General features: G+C 40.4%; 1 protein-coding gene across 2 annotated transcripts in view; it reads left to right on the forward strand.

Moving 5' to 3' along the window:
* Positions 1-8,618, forward strand: part of gnaz (guanine nucleotide binding protein (G protein), alpha z polypeptide) — a 43,568-nt gene extending 34,950 nt beyond the window's left edge. For both annotated transcript variants that reach the window (XM_030065557.1, XM_030065558.1), the window contains exon 3: positions 5,424-8,618. In XM_030065557.1, coding sequence (XP_029921417.1) covers positions 5,424-5,768 — 345 coding nt within the window. In that variant the 3' untranslated portion in view covers positions 5,769-8,618. The remainder of the gene's footprint in view (positions 1-5,423) is intronic.
* The last annotated feature ends 7,753 nt before the right edge of the window (positions 8,619-16,371 follow it).

Raw genomic sequence — 16,371 nt, forward strand, 5'->3', positions numbered from 1 at the left:
AGTACTAATTGGTCATCGGCTGCAGTGTAGCAAATTTTTCTTACATTTCAGTGAATAGGCTGAAAAAAATAAGCTCTGTAGGACCTACGGTATAATTTTAATGATTTTCTGTGGAACAAGAATTGTTGTAAAAAGCCATGCCCACTATAATCAGTTACAACCAAATTTTGTGCATTGATTGAGACATGAACCTAGAGCGTGTATGTCCATTTACCTGTTACGTAATATACTCTTTTCACATTTGTAGCGCCCCCTAATGACAAAACACAACATGGTTGTATACATTACTATTGTTAACACCCTTGAATGGGTGTATTAAATTTCAGCGTGATATCTTAATGCAGTCATGAGTTAATTAGCCTCCCTTTCAAATTTTTAAAAGCAAAAATTCAGGGAAACAGTATTGCATATCAAAAATAGAAAAATTTACTTTTCCCCAGCTTGGTCCAGATATGCTGTGTACCAAATTTGATGTCACTTGCTCAAAATTTGTAGGAGGAGTAGTGAAGAAACTGTTGTGGAGAAAATTCAAAATAGCAGATGATCTCCTAGTCACACAGTGCAGTTTTTTTATATGGATATTTGACTTGATTTATTTGGATTTCTTTTAGCTCATTGGCTCATCCAATCTTCCAAAAATCCATTAGAGATAGATGTGTCTAGAACCAGGGAAAAAATAATTTTATTGCTAGTATTTGCAATTAAGGAATTATGGACCAAAATATAAGTATGTTATTATAGCACCACCATCTGGCATAATTGGTTGATATAATTTCCATTGCCTGAGACTGGTGGTGGGTGGGATTTCTAATCTAGCTGCAAAATGTAGCAACTTTTGTTCTTATGGTTTCAGAGATCCAAATACTTTCAGCAGATTAGGGTTGTTCATTCCAAATAAAAAGAAAAGACTATCAATAACAGAGCCATCCAGCACATAACACAGTTACTGTCGGATCTTTTTCAACTTTCAGGACCAGTGGTGATTCATCACATGCACTTATTTCTGAGTCATCTATTGTTGACTCCAAGTTGCAAGACGGCCTACTACAAGTTCACGGACACAAATACAACAACAATACTTGGCAGATAAGCTTGTTGAAACAGGTGCCCTATACACTAAACCTCATCAAATGGAGGACCACGCGACTCATGTACAACACACTATAAGACATTATTAGATGTGGATGGTAGAAGAAGGTGTAAGGATATTATCGAGTAAAAATTTCTTTTGGCCTTAAAACTAAGAACTTGGGGATATCCAGAGGTTTTCATGTGGGTGTATATACTGACCTGTGAGCAGATGGCTCCATGGAAACTTCCTGAAAACTCCAGTCTTCATTTTGTGTGCATGTACAGTGTCTTAGAAATTGAGAAATTTCTGTTTTTTCTAATCATACATCTTTATGTCCACTGCTGTCTGATCAGTTCTCATGCCCCTCCAAGCTTTATTCACAGTATCATCACAAGCACAAAACAAATGGCAAAGTAGGACAGTCTCAAGGCACAAGTGCACATAAGACAAAAAATACACAATAATAATTACAGTATAACATTTACCCATCAACCCATTCCCTGATGCATTTTCCCTGTCCCATCCCTGTCTTCATAATGAATTGGTTGCTATGGTTACTGTTGCTTAGCAACAGGCCAGTCAAATGCTCCTAATCCTGCGCTGTTGACAGTGAGCTGTGACTAGGGAAGGGAGGATGAGGAGGGGGTTGTACAACAAACAGCAGCACTGGAGAGAATAGATATGAGGTGTACATGTGTGTGCATGCATGTAGTGTGTGTGTGCGTGTGTGTGTGTTATGTATGAGCAGTGCAGGTTTATATGCAATAGCCGCAGCAGAGCAGCTGTATTGAATTCGGCATGTGTGTTAGGTGAAAATGAAGAACATGCATGTTAGAGTTGTTGCCATGAAGCTTATGGCTAAACATCATGATACTGCCTGTCAACCCAGAAACTGACTTTAGTGTCAGTTACATTTCGGCTGCATCACCTCCACACAAATTGGGAATTCATTATCAATCACATTACAGCAAATTGTAGCCAAATGAACAGATTTTCTTTTTCTTTTTTTCCCACGTCCCTTGTAAATCTCCTTCAAATCAAACTGACCATCTCTTCAGAAACAAGCTGGCAGGCGCCACTGACCAGCTTTTCCAAAATGTTTTCGAGGACGTTCTATCTCACTCAGCCACAGCATCTTAACTGGCTAATGGCTTATCCTAAAAACATTAATGTCATTGAATTGATTTATGTGGCAAAATTGAGTTGAAATACATTTCTCAAGCAAACAGAATGAAATATGAGATAAAATGATAAATGTTAACAGTATTCAAAGTGGCTTCTTCCATTTGACATATATCACCATGTAAAACAATTATTATTGCATAGATACATGGTATAACACAAAAATGAATGTAATAGATTATACTGAGCTACTTCCTTTGTGACTGACCAAATTACAAATTAGACATTTATATTTGGTTAACTGACAGTGCTTTTTTATATATCTTTGCATCCAAACCCAACAGCAGCGCTGCCGGCCAGCAGCAAGCGAGACATGAGAAATTACCAGAAAGGAAAGCCTGGGGAATTCTCAGAAAAAAAAAAAAAAGAAAAGAAAAATGGATGACAGACAAATTATCTCCGCTGATACATGTTGCTGTACAAAGAGCACCTTCTTATAAGACAGTGACATTTGAAATGAATCTTAATGAATTACGGAGGGGTGTCTGCTCACGTAAGCGATTTGTATTTATGGGAAACAAAGCAATGACACTCAGCTGAACTTCCTCATTAATACATAAGCTTAATTAAGGCCTGTGCCTCTGGAGTGCTCTGACAGGAGGGCGCTGCAGGGAGCCGAGGGGGGGAAAAGTGTGTTGCTGATAGTATGACTGTGTGTGTATGTGTGTGTGTGTGTGTTTGTGAGTATGTGCATGCATGTGAATCTGTGCATCTGTGGGTATTTGAGGAGAGGGAAGGGGGGCTCTGCACTCCCTCAGCCCCCCTTGCTGTGACCCCCTACCCCATTAAGAAACTGTTACTGCACGAGCGATGTAGTCGCCAGGTTGAGAGACGAGAGGATCCCCAAGCTCAGCAGGTCGCCTCCTGCCCTACTCTCTCAGCAGCTGGGCTCTTGTTGAACACCCTGGGAGGAGGAGGAGGAGGAGGAGGAGGAGGAGGAGGAGGAGGAGGAGGGGGGGGTCTAACAGCATGTCTGACCTTGTTTGGTGTACAGTCTTTAAGGGACATTCTTGATCCCAGAGGATGCCTACTAATGTAGTAAAGAGAGCTAATATTTCAATATCCGTCCGGCGACATCATGTAAGAGAATGGAAGTGACATGGGGCGCAGTGAGAGCCGTTTTAAATGCAACTGCTGTGCTTCCCATACCTATAGCCTTTTTCATCATGATCCAAAAATAGTGCACTTACACCATAGGCTAATTAGAGTTTGCTGGGATTGTGTGATACTTCACTATTTCCCTCTGTGTCTTTTCCAGTCGGAGCAGATCTTGTGATTTGCTCAGAGCATCTTGTTGTTTTTATGAGCTTTGAAACAGCAGCCCTGTCTTCCGTCCCAGTCACAAGCTGCTGGCTACTCACCACATGCCAGCAGCTTCCACAAACACACCCACCATGCCTCTTCTTTTTTTCCCCCCCTTATACATTCACAGTCATATATAGGCACACACACACACACACACACACACACTCATAAACACACGAGTGCATGCATGCACACAAACATGGAATTTATTGTTTTTTTTTTGTTTTTTTTTTTACTTGAGAAAGTAATATCACATGTTTAAATTATAGTGTAGAGCACTGCGTATGAATGTTGGTTATTGCTTTTTTTTCCATTTCTGTTCTTGAAGATGTGACATGGATGCAGAGAGCTGTGCATCCCACTTTAGGGAACTGAGTGTTAAGTGATTCCTTTTCACAATTATTTAAGAGATTAAATTATTATACACAGCTCTCTTATGCATTCTGACAGGTTTTGCGTTGGTGTTGGCTGTATGTCCTGGTAGCGGTGTTAGCTTTATTGTGTAGTGAATGGTGTTATGGATCTGTATGCATCTTTTGTTATTGAAATACTGTTTAAAATACTTATGGGCACCGCAGGAAGAGTAGCTTATGTTATAATGCAGTGCCTAATGGAAATCAAAATAAACATAATCACATAAACATGTACCTGCATAAGATTTTAATTTTCAAATTTTCTATATTCCATCTTGGCATTTAATTCTTTTCGCAACTGGTTTCATGTTTTGATTTCAGCTGATCCCATGTTTTGTGTTTTTTTTTTAGTCATGTTAACTACAGATCATACAGATCATATACAGATCATATATTATATGGGAATTTCTGGGGAAACTGTACTAAAAAGGATTCACCACACCACAAAGTTATAAGTGTGGTTCTCTTAGTAGTTGATGCTGCATGTACAAAGCACATTCCTTTATAAAGTTGAAAAAGATTTAAGCAAAAAATATCTTATATATATATATATAGATATATAGGACTTGATGCAGTCAGTGGTCAAGCCGGTGAAGGTCTGCTGGGAAAAACATCAAGATCACATTAAAGCAGATTTCAAACATTTTGAAAATCATCATAGCACCGAGACATGAGCCAGATGGAAGAAGTCAAAGTTGTCAATATTATGCCTCTCTGCAAGCTTATCTAACACTCAGAGGTTGAGTAATTGTGTCATGACTAATCACAGGTGGAAGGTTAGAGCTGTCTTCAGTGTATACAGCCTGTCCTTAAGTGTGTCTGTCCACGCAGACTTATCCCTTCAGACATTTGGACTTAACAAATTGGCAAGAACTCCTTGATACAGTTATTCTTTACCATATTGAAAGTAGAGTTATTCTTCACAACACTGCTGGGTCTACAGTAATAAAAAATTATTACAGCACACTATTTGAATTTAAGAATGTCACATGTTTTCACTTAATTCGAACAGGTACAGCGACTGAAATGTCTTCTGCTTCTATTCTTGGAGGAATAAGAAATGTAATTTCATGTAATTTCAGAGGGGAATGAGAGTTCAGCCGCAGGTCTTTTCCCGGAGTCTAGAGTCCATGTTGACATAACAGAGAAGCCATACCTTTGGCTAGTCAAGTGGATATCTGTGACGTGTGCTGTACGACTTTAGACCTCCTCTTATCTGTCTTCATCTTGCCTTCACCTTACATGGTCTCATTTTTGGTCCTAAAATCAAAATCACATGATCTGCCTTGTGAGAATGCGATCTCATTGTAGATGATAAATAGGGTTGTTAGTGCTTGGATCAAAGTAAATACATTTTTTTAAGAGCTGCTAAGTAAATACCTGTGGTTTCTTCTCTGAATAAACCATTTTCTCATTATTTGACCCTGTCTGTTTTTTTTCCCCCCACACAGAGCCGCATGGCAGAGAGCTTGCGCCTGTTCGACTCCATCTGCAACAACAACTGGTTCACCAACACATCGCTCATCCTCTTCCTCAACAAGAAGGACCTGTTGGCTGAGAAGATCAAACGCATTCCTCTGACGGTGTGCTTCGCCGATTACAAAGGTCAGAACACCTATGAGGAGGCGGCTGTCTACGTGCAGCGGCAGTTCGAGGACCTCAACCGCAACAAGGAGACCAAGGAGATCTACTCGCACTTCACCTGTGCCACCGACACCAGCAACATCCAGTTTGTGTTCGACGCTGTCACGGACGTGATCATCCAGAACAATCTCAAGTACATTGGGCTGTGCTAGGACCTGACACAGGGTGGGGTGGGAGGGAGGGACAGCGGGCTGCGTGGCAGCAGTCGGCCCGCCATCAGGCTGGGTGAACAAAAGGCAAAGGCATGTCAGTCTGCCTGACAGTTTATCTGTTTGAAGAGGTGCAACAGAGAACTGCAGAGGAAGTGAGGGTGGGGACACGGTCAGGGACGGACTTATACAGTAGATTCAACTGTTTCACCTGAAGCTACACAGTTGATGGTTAATGGTCAAGATGGGATTTTTACCCAATGTGTTTGCACTGAATATGAGTATGCAGAGACACCCAAACACATGCACACACATCCTTATGTTTGCTCTCACACAAGAACTTTGGATCAACAGTCAAGCACTTGTTTGACATGGCAACACTGGAAATTTTAGACAGCTACCCCTACCTGCCTGCCAAACCTGAGACTGAGTAGTAGGTCCGTACTGGTGGTTTTTGGTTACTTTTGTCTCCTTTGGTTGTTTTATTTGCCTGAGTCGATTAATGCTGCTTTACAAGGAGAATTTTGACAAAATCAGTAGTCTCTTTCGGATTTTCACCCTAACATTGGTAATAAAAAAAAATTAAAAAAGAAAAGAAAAATAATCCACCTGATGAGAAGTAGGGAGAGCCCATAGTTCTAAGAGAATTGTCAATAGACATGATGTCACAGGGTTTCTGCCTAAAAGAGAAAACTGCCACAGTCTAAACCTCAAGAGAAAGTCTTTTTCTTTTTTTACACTGTTTCTCCCCCTAATTGACTCTCTATTTTCCCCCCTTCTTTGTTTTGTCTTTTTTCTCTTTGTGTTTTTAAAATGATTATGTCTCTCAAAACCTGCCGTTTATCGCAGGTCTCTGACTTAAAATACCAGGAGAGTGTTACACTCTGTAAAGTCAATAGTATTCTTTATAATCATTCCAGTTTCCAGCAAAAGAGACAACATAAACAGTGCCAAGATCAGTGTAAATAAAAACAGACCCCTCCATTATGTTACATTTTTGGGTTTTTATTGATGAATACATTAAAACATGCATGATTTTGTTACTTTGGGATATTAATATATTTTCTTTGGGATTATGTTTCTCTTTTCTTTGATTTAAGTAATATATTCCCAAAAATATATATAAAAGTCAAACACTGTGTACGATTGTACAGATGTTGTAAGAGAGGAATTTATTGAAAAGAGTTTTATCAATATAACAATGGTAATAATGATGTTATGATGCTGATGATGTTGATGATGACGATGATGATGGCGATAATGATGATGATATGATGATGACAGCGACGTGCTCATTACAAACAAAGCATGAGAAAAATAAAGTTGGCCAAGGGAGAACTAAAGCAAAACAAGTTGAAGATTGCAAAAAAAAAAGAAAAAAAAAGAAAAAAAAAAAGAAATACAAACGAGAAGAAGCAAACCTTTCAGTTACATCTTCCTTGCATTATCTAAGTGGAAATTGTTATACAGTCAGTCGGTATGATGTGTAAATATACTGTAAGGTACACTCTTTGTCAAAACAAATGATAAATAAAAGTTGAGTTGGGATATTGTTAGTGAGAGAAAGAGAGAGCGAGAGAGCGAGAGAGAGAGAGAGAGAGCGAGAGAGAGAGAAGGAGGAAAACCCCACTCGACTCCTCCTCCAAACCTTACTTTTCAGTTAGGAGGGTAATGTGCAAACAACTCAGCTAAGGGCTTAAGGCTTGACTTTACAGGATGTCCACTTCAACAAAAAACAAACAGTTTAGAAAAAAATATTTAAAAAAAAAGGACAATAACCATAAATAAAACAACTTATGCAAATTTTTCATTGTGTAGTAAATGTGTTTTTGGCTGGCGGTCGAGCTGCTGTGTCCGAAGCGCTTTAGGTTCCAGCTCTTGTGTGCTTGGGGCGGCCGTGTTCAGTCCGTCTGTGATGAATCTTTAGCCGAGAAGATGCAGCCCTTCCTGCCACTGGTCTCTGTTGTTCTCTCATAATTACACCACGCTGCATCACATGCTTTGCACCTGGGAGTGGAACAGGACGCTCCAAAATCATCACCTCTACCCTCCATGTCCGACATCATCATATTGTGTCAAAAGAGCTCTCGGCCATACAATGCGGTCACTGAGGCAAAAATAATAAGCACATAAAGTATGCAATTAAATTACTCCTGAATGAACTTGGCCTATGTGTGATGGGGTAACAAAACAGTCGAGAGTGCCATGCGGATTCCACTCTAATTAGTGTGAACACACCAGTTGACTCGACATGTCTGCTGGCGGGGTTATGTGTATTCATTCACATGTTGCATCTACACCTAATATAAGATTTGTCTGCTTGTTTTTTATATTTGCAGTGTTTAAAATGTAGAGGTTCGAACTTAACATGCAAACACATTTTTGTTATTGGTGTTGGGGTTTTGGCCAACCCTAATGCAAGGGTGTAGGTTTGGCTTCAACATTGCAGCCCCGCACCACAGACAGTTTCTGAAGGCCCTAACAGTAGTGTATTGTGGTTTTAGCAAGAGGGGGAAAACATTTAGAGCAGGAAGGACAAAACTACGTCCTCATTGATTGTTATGCTCCGGAAGTGCCTATGACACCTGCGGCCGAAGTTACACGTGAAACTTTTTCATGCAGTTTGGTGCCATGCAACAGAGCTGTTTTGGAGTTCCTTCCAATGGAAATCATGAACTGTCATTGCATCATCATGTGAAATGTACCATTCGGGCTCGGTGACATAGCAACAGTGAAAAGTTTTATTTACCACATGCAAGTGATTGCATGGAAGTTGCACTGTGTATCCTCGGCTTAAATGTCAAGCTGGTGCATCCACAGATTTACGCCAAAATGTTGAGCAACCCACAAATAAAAAATATACGATTATTTCCTCGATGTTGGGTGGAAACCTTGTATCTCCATTTATACATCTCTGTAGACGTTCATGGGCTTGGAGTTCATCAATCTCACAGAGCTACAGAGAGGCCTCTGGGTGAGGGGTCCTAAAACAGTTTACTACTGTGTAGCTGATGAATTAACAGCCTTGATGTGTTACCCCTGCAGTTTCACATGTTTAGCTTTTTTTACATCATTGAGCAGAAAAAACACGGATTGGTCATGGGAGTAATCCTTTGTGGATTTAGTATAAGCAACAGTGGGAATTTGTTTAAGAGATGGACAAATAAAATCCACTTCTGAGGAGGGGGAGCTCTGCGGAAATCATGCCTTGTGACTGTCATGCGGTGGGAGTCGCTACAAACAATAACAAAAATAATTTACCAAGTGACTGAATGGGAGGACAGCTGTTACAGTAATCTGTGGAGGTATAAAGACACTCAGCATTTTAAATTCATTTATTCCATTCAGGCAGTATCCTCGAGAAGATTTTGTGTCCCTATCATCAAAGTAATCAGCAGAGGCAAGAGAGTTCTGCTCACTGTTTTGCCACAAGGTGGTGCAAAAGTGCTGGTGTTGACATGGTAGACCGGGAGACTGGAGGTTCATTTTGTGGATAAGTTTCAAAATTAAACCACTGGGATTAGTGTTATCTTCTTAGTCAAGGCAAAGTTATGAGAAATTAATCCAGATATTGATACTTTATTTCATGCTCATGCGGAGCAGAGAGCACAGATTGAGCACAGTTGACGCAGGTTAATTTGCTAGTATTCACCAGTTTCTCCTAAGGTTCAATCCATATTGTGATTCAGTGAAATTAAAATTGCTGCAACAGAAGGGAACCAAAAACCAAAATGTATTACCTCTGTCACACCTTGCAAACATCAGTAATGAGCCTATTTAAATAAACATCAATCTATTTATTTATCTATCTAGATAGATAGATAGATAAATAGATGTTTAGTATAGAAAATTAAAGTGAATATCAGCTGAAAGTCACACAAGGTTGTTCAAAGAATAGAAATCATCTAGCTGCAGACAGCTCAACATGTGTACTCTACATGACTTCCCTAAGCCTGCATCTCATGCAGCGTAAAGAGGCACTGAATAATAATTCCCATGACCCAGGTGAAAAGACACATTAGCGGGGAGAGGTAGAGGATAAAAGTAAAGAGGAAGGTGTCTCGGGTGGGAATTGAAACTAAAAGGTGTGATCCCACAATTTTGCTTGCAACCACTTTGCTTTGACAAAGAGCCCAAATCAATCAACAGAATAAATAAATCAACACATAAATGAATGGACCAACAGTCCCATGATATAATAGTGTAACATAATATGCACATGATACACAATGTAATGAAGAGAACTTGCTCATTTGATATTATAAAAAGTGATGCAGTGTCAGTAAACCAACAGCAGATTTTGCGAGAGCTGCATGTGCTGCTGTGCTTACAGGATGTGGCTCTGAGTTTGCTGATAGCGTTCTCTCAGGTAAGTTGCTCCAAAATTTCAAGGGCTGAGATTGCAAATGTCACCTTTTATATTTCGGTCTTAGATTTTGGATGTGTCAGAAGAGTTTTGTCTGTAGAACAATAACAGTAAAATGCTTAGTAATACAAGTTGGTGCCAATTCAACCTCATCCTCCTGATGAGGTGTCATCAGGAGGATGAAGAGAGATTTAAGACATGCATTGTCTAATAAGGACAGACAGAACTAAGGCACACCAAAATAGGTTAGAAAGACTTTATTCTATGTGGCTATTAATTATGGAAAGTCTAAAAACCCCAACCTACAACCTTTGACATCAGAAGCTAAGAAGCTTTCCAGCCTCCTTTCTGCTATCCAGTGTTAAACATCTGTTATCTTTAAGACCACCTAGAACACTTATATAAATGGGATTTACAGGCGATGCAGTTATATATCAACATGGCAATGACAAGAAATTTAAGAAATTACATAAAAAATACTCACTGCAACAGTATTTTTTTTTTTCTGTGAGCAAAATAAACCAAATTAATTAGTGCATAATTCCCATAAAATATCCAAGATGGCTAATTAAGATACAGTGATGAACAATTTAACACAATGAATCTTGTACTAACAAATGTCCTAGTGTATTCAGAGTAGAAAAGCACACATTTTTAAATCAGTAATTTTTCTAAACATGTAAGCAGCTAATTTCTTATAAATGCAAACAACTGACAACAATCTTCCTTAACACTAAACAGCACAAATATGGGACGACTAGCCTGTGTTACTCCTTTTAATTCAAACTATTTTCATCTCATTTTATCATCATTAACACGATGTCTAAGCTGGGCTCACCTCACATCATCACTTCCCTCCTTCCTTCTTGTCCTCCTTTTGTCCTCTTTCCACTTCCTCCCGCTGACTCCTTTGTTTTTTCCTTCCGTGACTCCACAACCTCCACATCTCTACCTGCCCTCCTGCGGCCTCTTGACCTTCTCTGCCCACTCTGCTCTGAGCCTGCCAGTCTGTCCCCACCTGCTCCTTGGCTGTCCGCTGCCTCGCAAGTCATGCACAAGGCTTTGAGCAGATGGCAGATAATTCCATGAGCGTGCTGCTAAATAAACCTTTTACCAATGTAAAACCTGCTCCTCCGCGTCTAACCCCCCCTCATACCCCCCAGAAATTTAGCTATATTCTGCTGTGCTCCACAAAGAGTGACGACAGCTGAGGCCCATCCTCCCAGCTACCCTCTGGCCCTCCCACTGATATTCACTGCCTCCTCTTCAGATCTCACGGACTCCGGCTTAATATCTCTCTCAGCCCTGCTGAGATGAAATCCTAAAACGTTTTCCCCACGGGCAGACTTAACTTCTGCACTCTTGACCCCACCCTCCTCTTACTCCTCCAGACCATCGCTGCTGATCTGCTCTCCTTCCTGGCTGCCATCTTCAACCCCTCCCTGATATCTGCCTGCGTACCATCTGCCTTTAAGTCAGCTGGCATCACTCCTCTCCTCAAGAAACCTTTCCTTGACCCATCGGACGTCTAAAATTACAAACTGGTGACTTTCATTTCTTTTTTTCACATTTTTCAAATACCATTAGAAACTGAAATTTTTGTGATTTAGTTGGACATCATCCAACTGCTGCACTCACTGTTACCTCTGAATGAGCGTGAGCTAAATTATTAAAAATAAGTTTAAAAGAATGAAACAAAATGACTGAATAAATTAAATGATTCAATATTTAATAGAATAATATTCAAACTATTTGTTCAATTAATACTAATCTATCTGTATGGAATGGTCCAGATTATACTTTTAAAGAAGACGCTGTAAAAGTTTTAACTGCAATGGAGCATAGCAAATGGGCAATATTCTGTTATAATAACATAGGGACTATTCTGAATATTCTTTTGTGTTTGTGTAGCTAGTGTTATAGAAGCAACCGAGAGGCAATCTTGTAAACTGCAAGCACTCAAAGTGTTTCTAATGATATCTACTAAAGTGAGTGCAAAAACGTGCTCAGTGGTCACGCAAAGCTTATCAGTTCAATTTTCTAACCAGAAATTAGTTGGATCAGAAAACGGGATGCCACAACGTAAAATATAAATTTTTCGCGTCCCAGATGAATGGGAAATTGAAACTCTTAGTTGTTTTATATAATTTTGACATTTTTGATTCATGACTGAAAAATTGAAGAAATGGCAAATTGGGGTCCAACGTGCAGTAAATTCAAAATGATGTTGTTCTCCCCCTTAGAATAAATGCATGAGTTTGGACACCAGTATGTAAGGGGATAATCCACAATGAGTTTGTCTGCCATTGAAAAATAATGACTAACAGAGGCAAAGAACCAAAGACTAATGACCTCCGCAGGGGTCATTATTTTTTGAAGATCCTCTCGCTGTGGATTATCCTGCTTATTACCCAGCTTTTAGAGCTGCCTTCTGACCAATATCAATAACAAAAGCAAAGACACTTTACTTTTTTTGCAGGCAGCCAGCTAGGAGAGGCTTTCACCTGTTGAGGCGACAGTGCTGATTGAAAAGTAAAGTAAGTAAAAATTGTAAAGCAGGGAGGATGGTTTAGTGCAGCCAGGTGAGGTCCAGTGAGTTGATGCAAGGCGGAACAGGTCCAGGGCTGAGTCTGGAAAATCCAGGGAGTGGGGTTTATCTGACCGGGCTCCAGGGGAATCAGGCAGATGAGGCAAGACACGGAGTAGGAGATGAGGTTCAGAGTCAGAGCAGGCAGGACTGCTGGGAGAACAAACAAGGATCAGGTTTCGGGAGTTGGCAAGAACAGAATGCAATAATGCAAACGAGATTTGGCTGGAAGAGTAGTTTACTGACTGTGACAGAGACTACGATCTGGCGGTGAGGAAATGGTAGGGTATGTGAAGGACATGAAGCAGCTGGTGACGTCCTGCTCTGACTCCAACACACCTGTCTCCACTCAGACAATCACACACACAGACACACACACACACACACACAGGGAGAGAGAGAGAGCCACTGAGGGAGCAGCAACTAGTCGGGGAGCAGCAGAGTTGGAAGTGGAGGGTGTATCAGAGGCTGCAGATGCAGATGTGACAGGAGGAAAGTATCTTGTTCCTGCCTGCAGTGGTTCAAGACCAGTAATTTAGTTAATGGAGGATAACAGTTGTAACGTCTTTTTGACTCTGTGGGTTGCAGGTCAGCTGCTGAACTGATTTCTTTCAGTATATGTAGCCAATGTGCTAACATTAGTCTGTAACATACAGCATCAAGGCCTTCATTATTACATTGAAATGAACAGGCATGATAATGAGGTCGCAGCTTGACAACAGTCTTGACAGTGGTTTATTTTTCAGAGAGCCTTAACTGGCCAATCAGAGAGTCCAGTGTCCAGATCTGGATCTTAACAATTAACATTAGCAATTAACAATGAACCCTAACCCTAACCATGAGGGCACTTGCACAAGATGACATCATGGACATAGACGACATGGGAAATATTTCGCTGGAGACTGAAATGTCAAGAGATGTCAATAGTTTAGTTTAGATTGGATTTACCTTTACTGATCCCCCGGAAGGGAACTTCAAATGACACAGCAGCAGTGGCAATAGCAGCAGTAGTGTGGCCTATTTAGTTCCCTTTTAAGTAAGCATTAGAAAAGCACACCCAGCTTTAGGCTAGAGTAGCAATCAACTTAATATTAGATCATGAGCCAGTGCAAAGGTGAGAGCATAGCCTACAGGCCGTGAAACTAAATAATTACTAATTTGTGTGGTCGGGTCAAGCAAACCCAAATGGGGCTAGATGTGACTAGCCCCATTTGCTTTCCCTCTCCACTTGAGAAAGGCTTATACCCAAAAAGCTGTACAATTGCTGGGGCAACATGAGGGTGGATTTCTTCAGAGACGAGGCCAAAATTTGGTATCTCCTGGTACAGCTGTGTCCAGAGTGGCCAGAGTGGCTCCATTTTCAAACTTAACTAGTTACTGGAGAGTATGATGAAAAGAGGAGCAAACACCTGAACTGGTGAAGTGCTGGCTCACTGGGCGGACAACAGGAGAATGAGAGTTGTAAGTGAGCTATCAGTGTGCAGCTTCCCTTTCCCCTTTTCTTAACGGGGGTTACCCAGATATTGGAAGCCCCAGCAAAACATTGTTTGTGTCTAACAACGTCTTGATTCACCGGTTTTGTCAGCATGGTTTGGGATGGTCGGTATGGTTTGGAATTTCAGACTAGCCATGCACATTGCAATCTCTCGCCTCAACATTGTTTCCATAGACAACACATTTCCATGACACACTGCATCGCGACAGCTCCTGGGTTTGTCTCATACTCAGATTTTATTGGGCTGCAGTACTCAGCTTCTCCGGAGTGTTTGAAGATTGTGGAAGATAAAAGCTGGCTTTAACTTTATGCAAATAGGTGCGTTGTTTGTCGAGCAATCAGATAATTTGATTGGACAAACATGACGTGTGGCGTGTCCAAACCGGTTGAATTCCTTCACGTCACTCCCTGGGTTTCCAGGAGATGTTGGAAGATAAAATAATCATTGCTGTTTCAGGACAGAACAAATCATTTGACCCATATTTCCCCTCACATAGACGGACAAGAGAAATGCTGCATGGAGGAGGGTAGCAGAAATTGCAAGCATCTCTGCTAAAAATGATTAGTATTGGAACAATAAATCAATGTAAAAGATAACCAATAAGGAACAGGCAGCAACTAGTGGGATTTTACTAATAAGATATTGCTAAAAGGTGTTTTTACCACCTGAAGAAAAGCCTACTTGTTAGAGTCCATGCAAGGGGGACATGTCCCCTCATTTCTGTCCACTCTGTCCCTCACTCTTTATTCCAACTACATATTATTATAGTGTGTCCAGTAAATAAATAGTTAACCGCCTCCTCATCCCTATTGATTTTTTTTCAGAGGTTGTGAAAAATCATCCAGATATCCCAAGGGGTAATTGACTGGATGTCAAATAAGTCGATTTGGGAAATAATAGGAACTGTTTTACAGGGCAAGAGAGAGAGGCTGATGCACTGCATGTGAGTTTTGTGTGTAAACTACATGGTGGGGTAGTTTGTGCACAGCAGAGAATAAAGTTGTGCATGGATGGGCCAGAGAAAAGAATCAGCCTTGTCATTTTGTCTGTCATCAGTCCAGCTAACTACCACAATGCTGGAATATAATTTTACAGTCAAAATTTTACTAATTCACATGGTCAAAATTATATTTATCAGTAAATGTGGAAGTTTAGCTCATTACCATGCACTGATGCAGGCATTTTTTTTCACTGACTTGACAAAAGGAGCTGTTGCTTTGAATCCCTTTGAAGTGGTTTCTTAGCTTTTTGGATTTTATCATCTGTTGCATGCAGTGGTAAAATAAAATTAAGCTAGTACTGTCTGCATAGCATACTCTGTGCAGGCCATTTTGTCTACACTGTAGGAGTTAGTTTGTCATATTTATTTATTTCTAGTCTTTCTCTGTCCATGCCCTCGGTTTACAACTCACTACATCTGTAGGTCACTCACCAAGAGCTGCTGTCCTATGAAAGCTTTCATTGTTAAATAAACAACCCCATCTGCTGCTCAAAATATGTATTATAAAATTAAAAGCTGTTGTTTTATTGGTGGTTACCAATGGCTATTTTACTGCTAAAAAAATATAAGAAGTAAATACTAGCTGATATTATCATTGTCCCCGTACACCTGTCTTCCCTAAGCAAGAGAAGAGATTAGACAAAACAGCCATCATAACCTGCTCTGTCACTGTGTTGCTTCATGTTAGAAATGTCTCTAAGCTGCCCTGCAGTCAAAGTTATTTTACTTAGTTTCACTGCTAAACTGCACGTTGTTGAGGACAGTTTTGCACCGGCTCATGTCCCGGTCCATGACAGAGCTTGGTCTTGGTATGTTGTAGTGCAGAACAACAGGAAATCGGTTCAGCACACAGATCCAAGAGAGTTTCTCTGAGCAGGAAAAATCAACCAGTGAGCCACTCATGAGCCTGGACATCTTGGCGGTCACCTGCTCCACTCTGATTCAGTTTGCCTGATCCTCCAAAAGTCCCAGCCCTCTGATAGCTCTGTGTCATACCAACATAACTGCTCAGCAGCCTTGAATTTGTCACAGTTCAATTCAATTAGTGAAGCTCTGCTAAAAAACTATGATTCACTCAATTGAGACTTATTCACGACATAATGTTGAAGCTCTGAGGAACCATAAGCATTTAGGCAAACATTTTTGTAATGAATAAA

This window comes from Myripristis murdjan, chromosome 12, assembly GCF_902150065.1.
Source record: "Myripristis murdjan chromosome 12, fMyrMur1.1, whole genome shotgun sequence".
NCBI classification, from domain to species: Eukaryota; Metazoa; Chordata; class Actinopteri; order Holocentriformes; family Holocentridae; genus Myripristis; species Myripristis murdjan.